The sequence below is a fragment of the Carassius carassius genome, chromosome 22, assembly GCF_963082965.1.
Source record: "Carassius carassius chromosome 22, fCarCar2.1, whole genome shotgun sequence".
In the NCBI taxonomy this organism is placed as follows: Eukaryota; Metazoa; Chordata; class Actinopteri; order Cypriniformes; family Cyprinidae; genus Carassius; species Carassius carassius.
In genome coordinates, this window is record NC_081776.1 from 127,501 (window position 1) to 137,500 (window position 10,000).

The window sequence follows — 10,000 nt, forward strand, 5'->3', positions numbered from 1 at the left end:
ATATTAACCCTGTATTATTTATTTAAATTAATATTCAAAAATTATACATTTTCACAGGTTTGCTCAGACGGCATTATATTATATTATATTATATTATATTATATTATATTATATTATATTATATTATATTATATTATATTATATTATATTATATTATATTATATTATATTATATTATATTATATTATATTATATTAGTTATATTATATTAAGTAATTAAATATCAAAGCAATAAAGTAAACCACCTGGGACATTTTTTTTATCATCATTTTAATAATTGTATTATATATGATTGCAAGTAAAAATAAATAATGCATTATGCTGACACTTTAAATGACATGAAGAAAACAGAATTAATTCATCAATTGTAGTTATTTTTGTAGGACACTGCTGGTTCTTAGCACTCGTCTCGTTTGGGTTTACAGATGTGTTTCATTGCAGTTTGGCTTTTATTGTCTTCACATGTCAAATCAAGTCAGTTTGATGTGTTTAATGCTTTTAATACTTTGGTTTAGAATTAGCATAGATCTCTTCGCTGTGAAAACAATGACATTTATTCAGTTCAAAAGTATGAATATTGTTCAAACGCGACTAGCGATATCCATTGAGTTCAAATGCATGAGAGTGAAATGAAAGCATCTCACACATCTCAGCAGTTTCTCCTCGACAGTGTTGAGATGAAAGCTGTTCTCTGATTGTGTGTCAGTGTTCGGCTGATCTGAGGAGTGAGTGCAGATGAAACACCACTGTAATATCCTCTGAAAACTGATCTGAGAGCTGCTGCTTTGTGCAGAATAAAACTCTTCCCCTGAGCAAAGACTTGACGTTTTACCTTTGCAGGAGGATAAAATCTCCAGCTCACGGCTCGACGAGGCTGTTTTTAGCAGCACACAGACTGAAGCAGGATAACAGCTTTATCATAATGACACAGATAGAGAGAGAGAGAGACTAAATTCAGCTTCAATGTGTCCGTACAGTAGACGGAGTTTATCCTCCTGAGAACTAAAGTTTGGAGAAGTCTCTTCTGCTCATCAAAGCTCCATTTATTTGCTTAAAAATACAATAAAAACAATAAAAATTGTTACATTTTATTACAGTTTAAAACATCTGTGTTCTGTGTGAATCTGTGTTAAAGTGTAATTTATTTCTGTGATGCTCCGCTGTATTTTCAGCATCATTCCTCCAGTCTTCAGTGTCACATGATCTTCAGAAATCATGAAAATATGATGATTATTAGAAACATTTCTGATTGTTATCAATGTTGAACACAGTCGCGCTGATGAATATTTTTGTGGAAACAGTGATACATTTTATTTAAAAGTTTGAGGTAAGCAAGAAATTAGCACTTTAATTTATAAAAGCTACATTAAATTGAAGAAGAGTGACAGTAAAGAGATTTCTAATGTTACAGTAGATTTCTATTTCAAATAAACACTGCTCCTTTGAACTTTCTGTGAATCCTGAAAAATGAAATGTATCACAGTTCCCATAAAAATATGAATGTTTTGAACATTGATAATAATCAGAAACGTTTCTTTAGAATGATTTCTACTGGAGGAATGATGCTGAAAATACAGCTTCACATCACAGAAATAAATTACAGTTTAACAGAGATTCACACAGAAAACAGCTGACTTAAACTGTAATAAAATGTAAAATTTTTACTGTTTTTATTGTATTTTTAATCAAATAAATGCAGCTTTGGTGAGCAAAATAGACTTCTTTTAGAAACATTAAAAACGGACTGTCTTCTAGCGTTTCAGCAGTTCAAACCTGCTTTTGTTCTGATTCTAAACTGTGTTCATGCTTCTTTATTTTCAATCAATGGTACTTGATTTGATATGTTGTGATTTAATTCAGACATTTATATGTGTACAGATGCTTTTTAAGCTGCAGTGTGACTCTAAATGTCTTTCAGATTGACACACACAGGTATATGAGTGAGTGTGTGTGTGTGTGTGTGTGTGTGTGTGTGTGTTCTCTGTGGCTTGATTAAGAGGTATTTCAGTGTGAACAGCAGAAGCGGGTCACCATCTGTTTCCTGCTGGTGTCACTTTCAGTCACACAGAGATGTAATGAGAGAGAATCGCTGCAGATGAACCGGTGACACTGAAAACCAGTGAACGATCATATGTGAGATCTTTAAACGCTCACTGGGTCTCCTGTAGAGGTCTTCACAGTGCACCCGAGACCCGTCGACCCCGGACCCGACCCGGGACCCGTACGGGTTCGGGTCTATATTTTAAATCATCAGCCGGGTCCGGGTCGGGTCCGAAACTATTACCTCGGGTCCCGGGTCTGTTTAACATTGTGTGTAATACCCGTGCGATCGGAATCATCGGACTCGGAGAACACCCGGCCGTGATCAAAGACTGCTTGTGTTTTTTGCAACTTGTAAAATTAGGAAAAGAAAAGAGTGAGCCAAAAAAAGTGATCGATCTCTCTCTCTCTCTCTCTGCTTTTAGAAGCAGAGCGCGCACGGTATTAATGCTTAAAGACTTGACACACTCATATTTAATATATTTCAAATCAGCAACACAATCTGAGGTGAACTGTCACATTAATGTTTTCTATGACGCTCAAATTGCGTTAAAGCATTTTAGGTTGATACAGCTAGCACGCATGTGCAGTCTCGATCGCGTTTCATGTTTATATGGCAACCAGTGAGGGACACTTCGACCGCCAAACCGCGTTTTACATTTTCTCCCATTTTTATAATATTATAAATAAACCGTTTAATCTTAAAGTTTTAGTGGTTAGATTCAGACTCGATGCAGAGCAGAGAGCACAGAGATCAGATGATAGCAAATAAATAACGTCAGCAGCCATGGCATTGTACGAGCTATCGTTATTATAGTTCAAAAGGGCAAAGAGTCGAAGTTATGCGAGTTAACTCGAGTCAGAATGTACATGTGCACAGTAGGATTTGTCATCCGTCACCGTGACATCAAGTGGATTTTTAAGCTGAAATAATGAGTGGATTCAGCTTGGACTTGGAATAACGAGAGGAATAACATGAATAACTTTCTTGTCGGAGGATTAATGCATCACAGGCAGGTACAAGGAAGAGATACTACGCCTCTTTAAATTAGGTAAGACAAAAAGCTTTATTTTTCGCAACAGGTTTATTGACTTGTAATAGTAATTTAAGGTGGAATATGTGAACGTCGGGTCCAGTCGGGTCTGTGTCTTCCCGGCGGGTTCGGGTCCAGATTTTAAATAATATACGGGTCCGGGTCGGGTCCTGGTAGGCATTTCTCTGATCTACACGGGTCCGGGTCCAGTTTTTGAAATATTAGACGGGTCCGGGTCGGTTCGGTGTAGTACATTACGGGTCTCTTTCGGGTTCGGGCACGAATTTTTGGACCCGTGAAGACCTCTAGTCTCCTGTGTGTATGCTTTCTGTATGAGCGAGTCATTGATTCATTCAAAAACATGGATTCATTCAGAACTGAATCAAACCAAAGGTCTCAGTATGAGCTCAAACGTTTCTCAATGATCTGAGCTCATTTCACAGCTCTGTTCTCTCATCGCATGATGACTAGTGCGTATTTTGGGTCTGCTTTTGTGTCTAAGAGCAATAATTTAGATGTTAAAGTGTTTACTCAGCGACTCTAATCACAGTGTGCGTCTGTAACATGTCATTAGCACATTCACGTTCACACATTAACACCTCTAATTCACCAGATACGAATAATGATCCTCTCAGAGCACAAACAGGTTTTGTGTCGCACTCATCCTTTAGCTTTTCATAATGAATTTTGTGTGAGTTAATGCAGAAGATAAAAGATAAAGAGACAGATAGCAGGTATTCCCATGATGGCGAATCTCCATATCTCACTTGCATAATTCATTTCCTCAATAATTCACACCCTTGTGGATGATCTGAGTCTATTATTCACATGCACATGGTCAGATGTGGTCAGAAGCGACATGTATTACTGAGAATGGGATGTTTTATGCAGTTTATTTCATATGTATTTTGGGCTATTTTGCAATCTTAAAGCAGATGATTTTATCCAATGCGAAGTTTTTTTTTAAATAAATATGTTTTTAATAAAAAGCTAAATATAAATAAAAATGTAACTATATGTGAATAAAAAAATCAATGACATAAATATAAAACAAAATACAAAATACAAAAAAAATAAAAACTAGGATATATTTAAACCTTTGTAAATAAAAATAAAAATCTAAATATAGCTGCAAGCAGCGATGACGGGCCCAAGCCCAGTCGCATCAGGAAAACGGTGCACATGTATTTACAGTAACCCCCTTGAGGTTGAGTCACAGCAATGAAAGGGTTACTCTAGAATATCACACACACACACACACACAAAGAGAGGGTAGAATGTTTAAAACTTTTACTGATCTATAAGCATTTGTAAAATAATTGTATAAAACTATATTGCATAAGCATAAAATACTTATTTCAAAGCATTTTAAAAACAGCACACACTTTAACTCCCAAAAGTCACATTTATGTCATCGGCTTGATACGAGAACAAACTACTGAAGTTTGATTAAAATCAGACACTGTGTGCAAAAGTTATTACACATTTCCTGTATCTCATTTCTCATCGACTCGCCACATCCAACCTGTTTGAGATATCAAAAATCCTTGCAATTTAGCATCCCCATTGTCTTGACATCGCGTTGACCGAGTTTGGTGGCAATCAGACGAAAAACCTAGGAGGAGTATATCACAATCCAGGGATGCATTTTTTAAACAATCCACAATAGCTGACTTCCTGCTGGGTTATTGAGATGCAGTGCGAAAGCTGATCAGCCTGATGAGATCTAGTTGTTTATTTGGTGAAAGTAGGTCAAAATTTGAAGATATAAATAAACAATGTTAAAATGTGTAAATACATTTATTTAGTCATTTAGCAGATGTTTTTAACCAATGGAATGGAATAGACAGTAAAACGGGAAGTACCGCAATGCAATCATCTTGAAGTGATCAGAAACAGAACAAAAGAACGAGTGGCTCCAGAGCAGAAAGAGAAGAATGAAAGAACGGGTGAAGATGGATCTTCTCTCCTCGATTGCCCTTCCATATCTCTCTGTGTGTGTGTGTGTGTGTGTGTGTGTGTGTGTGTGTCTCTTTAGCTCCTGTCAGCTGTTCTGCAGTCGTTTCTTCAGGCTGCAGTAACAGACTCTTCAGCTCCTGCTGCAGATTCCAGATGCTGGACATTTGAGCATCTACTGTACGAATCTTTACATAAAGAGCCGACAAACTGGACACAAATCGCCTGTTGGTTTAGCTAAACTAGAGTATAAAGACTGCATCCAATTATTGAAATGATCACAAATCATCTAAATTGACATTCAGTTCATTGTATAAATATAAAATATAGCAAATCATTAATTTATCTGAATGACCAAAAGCTTAAAATTATGCATTTGCATGAATATTTTGCATGCAACTGATTCTACACGATCTTCTCCAAACAAACAAACAAACAAAAAAAAAATTATTATTATTATTTTTAGTACATTTATTTTTACATTTTATTTTTTATATTTTTACTATTTGTTTCTATATATATATATATATAATTAAATGTATAGGTTTATTTTTACATTTATATGTTTTCTGCATATTGTTGAAAATAATGAAAACACGTATATCAGGCTTTTAAAATGTATTTAGACGTTTTATAAAAATTTCATTAAGAAAATGTATTTTGGAAAATTGCACAAATTATACAAGTGAATCTAAAATAAAATGGTATTAAAATTCGTTTTCATTCATATTTCGATTCAGTTTTTATTTGACTATTTTCGTTTTTAAAATTTTGTCACTTTTTTTAATTCTACATATATATTTAATTATTTTTTATTTTATTTTGGTTTTAGTTATTGTAGTATCAACTTAAATGAAAATGATAAATGTTGAAAGCTGAAATAATAAAGTTTAAGTTTTCAGTTAAAGTTTATTTTATTGTTTTTTTTTTTGGTTCCAGTTGTAGTTTTAGTTAACTCTAATAACAGAGATGATGTGGATCGGTGTCAGTGAAAGCAAATCCTGCTCCAGATGTTTAACTGAAGCTGCGTCTCACTCTGAGTTTCTTTGTTAATTTGATGTTTTGGATCCAGATGCTGTGTGTGTTCACTCTCTGACGTCGGTGTGTGTGTGTGTGTGTGTGTGTGTGTGTGTGATGAAACTGAATCTTGTCTGTCTGTCTGCAGGTGGGATATTTGAGTCGATAGAGAGCGGCCCGTCTGGACCAGAGGAGCTGGCCTTTAAGTTTGCGCTGAACACCATCAACAGGAACCGAACACTTCTGCCCAACACCACGCTGACCTACGACATCCAGAGAATCAACGTCTTCGACAGCTTCGAGGCCTCCAGGAAAGGTGAGAGAGCTGCTAAAACACACCAGTGTTTGGCCTCAAAACGCATTTAAACTTATGATCTTATCTTTTTTATCTAACCAGTACTTAAGAATGTAAATATTTGTAAACACAAACTAAGAAGGCAAATATTTAGAAATTATACCAATGAAGAATGTGAGTATTTGTGAATGAAATCAAACATTTAAATATGTGTAAACACAAAGGAATAATCTAAATATTTGCACATAAAAATGTATGTAAATTTCAAAATATAAATGAATGCAAATATTCATAAATAATAGTAAAAAAAGTAAATGTTTGTAAATAAAGCAAACTATAAATATTTGTAAATACAGATAAAAAATGTCAATATTTCACAATATAAATGAAGAACGCAAATATTTGTAAATGATAATAAAAATATTTTTAAATAATCCAGAAATATTAAATGTGTAAATAAAAAATAAAAAATGTAAATATTTGAAAAACAAAAAACTAAATGTAAATATTTGTAATATTAGTAAATATCTTAAATAAAAATAAAAATATAATTTGTAAATAACAATAATTTTAATATTTGTAAATAAAACCCAAAATGTAAATACTTAGCAATAATCAACAATTTAAACATTTGTAAATGTAAATATTTTTAAATAAAGTAAATATTTGTATATAAAATCTGAGAATGTAAATATTTGTAGGTGAGTGAACAGACTGCAAACACACAAGTGTTTTCTTCTCAGCTCAAGCGCGTTTAATACTTTCCTGAAAACCGTCTCTTTTTTCTTTCCCACACTGCCCTATTCTTCTGTGCTTTGTCATTTCAAGCCCAAAGCTTCAGCACTGGCCTCATTTGTAATTTTAATGACCCTTTTTTCTCAGGCTGCTTTCATACACAATGGAATGAAAAGTGAAATTGGGCTCAGTTTGGAGAAATAGCATGACTTCTGCTGTCGGAGAACATGCTATTTAAGCACAGAAAACAGATGCACATGATTTCAATACATGCATTAGTGACCTCGACTGCTGTGGAAAACCTGTTTTTACCAGAAATCTCATGAAAGGGAGGAAGAAACATGCCTACACTTATTATTCAGAGAGCATGCTGGAATAAATTGCCATCATGTCGATCCAAATACAACATGAGAGGATGGTGATTTAAATTGCCGAACTACAAAGCGTGCAAAAAATAAAAACAAATAAAATAAAATTACCTTAAGTCAGCTATTCTTAAGTCATGTATCATTGCTTTGTGTAAAGAACTGACTCCAAGTTAAAGGAACAAAAATGTAAATAAAAACAATAAATGTAAATATTTCTAAATAAAAACACAAAATCTAAACAAAAATCAAGAATGTTAATATCAAAATATTTGTAAACAGAAATGTTTAAATATTTTAAAAATAAAAACAGAAATGTAAATATTTTGTAAATTAAACAAAAAAGTAGATAAAAATCAAGAACGTATATTCGAAGATAAACACAAAAAATATATACATTTTTAAATTAAAAACCGGAAATGTAAATATTTATAAACAAAAATGGAAAGAATGTAAATCTTTGATACAATACATGAAAGTAAAAAATATAAATATATGTGAATAAAATCAGTAATGCCAAAGTTTGTAAATAAAAACCAAATATGGAAATATTTGCAAATGAATTTTTTTTTTAATATTTATAAATCAAAAGTGTAAAAATGTAAAATAACCAAAATATTTAAATGCATAAATAAAAATGAAAATATTTGTAAATAAGCCAAGAATGTAAAAAAAACTATTTTAAATAAAAACAAATATATATATTTATGATTCATAACAAAGAGTGTTTTGTACATAAAAATTTAAATATCTGTAAATAAGTCAAGAATGCAAATGTTTGTAAACTAAAATCAAGAATTTAAAAGTTGCTTAAATAAAAACCTGTGAATATTTTGAAATTAAAACAAAAATGTAACTGTTTGTAAATAAAAATAAAAAATGACAATAATTTTTAATAATAAACTAAATGTGTGTAACGATCGGACACTGGAGACGAGAGATCCAAGAGCAGGGTTTATTGGGTAATCCAAAAATCCAAAACAAACAGGGGGTCAAAACCATGAAATCAGTCAGGAACAAAACAAACATGAAACAAGAAACTAGAACTAGAAATCACAAGGGAATGCGAGGAAACTGGGTGACGGAAAATAAGGACTCATCACACAGAGAGAAAACAGACAGGTTTAAATAGACAGGATAATGACGATGAAAGTGAAGACAGCTGAGTGCAATTAACAGGTGTGCAATTACTGCGATGAAGGGACAAGGCTTTGTGGGAAATGTAGTGCCTGCGGTGAGGTGCCTATGGGGAAGTGAGACCACTAGTGGACACCCAGGGAAACACACACCAGACACCGTGACAATGTGTACTTTAAATATTTTCAATAAAAGTCACTGTTTTCCTAATGAATGTTGTTCAGTTGCTTTGACGCAATGTATTTTGTTTAAAGCGCTATATAAATAAAGGTGACAAAAGTCAAGAACATATATATTAGTAGATAAATGTCAAGAATGTAAATGTTTGTAAAGGATCAAGATGATTATTACTATTTATGTCAAACTGTTTTCTGGCGAGCAGCATTTGACTGGTTCCATGTTTTTTTGTCGTCCAATCACAGCCTGCGAGCAGCTCTCCCTGGGCGTGGCAGCGATCTTCGGCCCCTCCCACAGCTCGTCAGCCAATGCGGTGCAGTCGATTTCGAACGCTCTGGGCGTGCCTCACATACAGACGCGCTGGAAGCACCAGGTGTCTGATAACAGAGACTCATATTACATCAGTCTGTATCCAGACTTCTCCTCGCTCAGCCGGGCCATCCTGGACCTCGTGCATTTCTTCAGGTGGAGGATGGTGACGGTGGTGTATGACGACAGCACCGGTGAGCATCAGCCAATCACAGACACAGATGAACACGAGCCAAAACACTGCATGCTGCATACTGCTCTTTAATAATCATACACCAAACCACACAGTATGTGACAGTAATCACATGTTTACACCACACGGATATCATCTCAGAAATATTTGATTATATAATAAAAAAAAATCTATTTTATGTAATTTTGAGTTGAAATTTGGATAACTTTTATTTTAAGAAATGAATTTGTTGCAATGCAAGACCAAAAAATAAACAATAAAAATTAAGAATGTAAATATTTGTATATAAAATAAAAAAATTTAATCAATCAAATAAAAATCTAGAAAAAACAAACAGCAAATACTGGTATGAATTAAAACAGAAATGTAAATAAAAAACAATGTAAAAAATTATAAATAAAATCAAAATGCAAATATTAAAAAATTCAACTATTTTTATCTAAAAATGTAATATTTTTGTAAATAATAATTAAGTAACTATTTGTAAATAAAAAACAAAAACGTAAACATTTGTAAATAATAATCAAGTATGTAACTGTGTAAATAAAACAAAAAATGTAAACATTTGTAAATAAAATACTGCTATAAATAAAAACAAATATTTAACTAAAATGTTATTAATTGTACATATAAAAAAAACAATGAAAACATTTGTATAAATAATGTTTGAAAATAAGTCACAAATTTAATTATTTGTAAATAAAAACATAACTATTTGTAAATTAAAAACGAAAACAAACAGT

At 32.8% G+C, this 10,000-nt stretch overlaps 1 protein-coding gene across 1 annotated transcript in view; it reads left to right on the forward strand.

Moving 5' to 3' along the window:
• The window catches only part of LOC132098604 (glutamate receptor ionotropic, kainate 2-like), a 53,598-nt gene that overhangs the window by 2,973 nt on the left and 40,625 nt on the right, over positions 1–10,000 (forward strand). The window contains exons 2-3 of the mRNA XM_059504663.1: positions 6,195–6,362; positions 9,001–9,258. Coding sequence (XP_059360646.1) covers positions 6,195–6,362; positions 9,001–9,258 — 426 coding nt within the window. The remainder of the gene's footprint in view (positions 1–6,194; positions 6,363–9,000; positions 9,259–10,000) is intronic.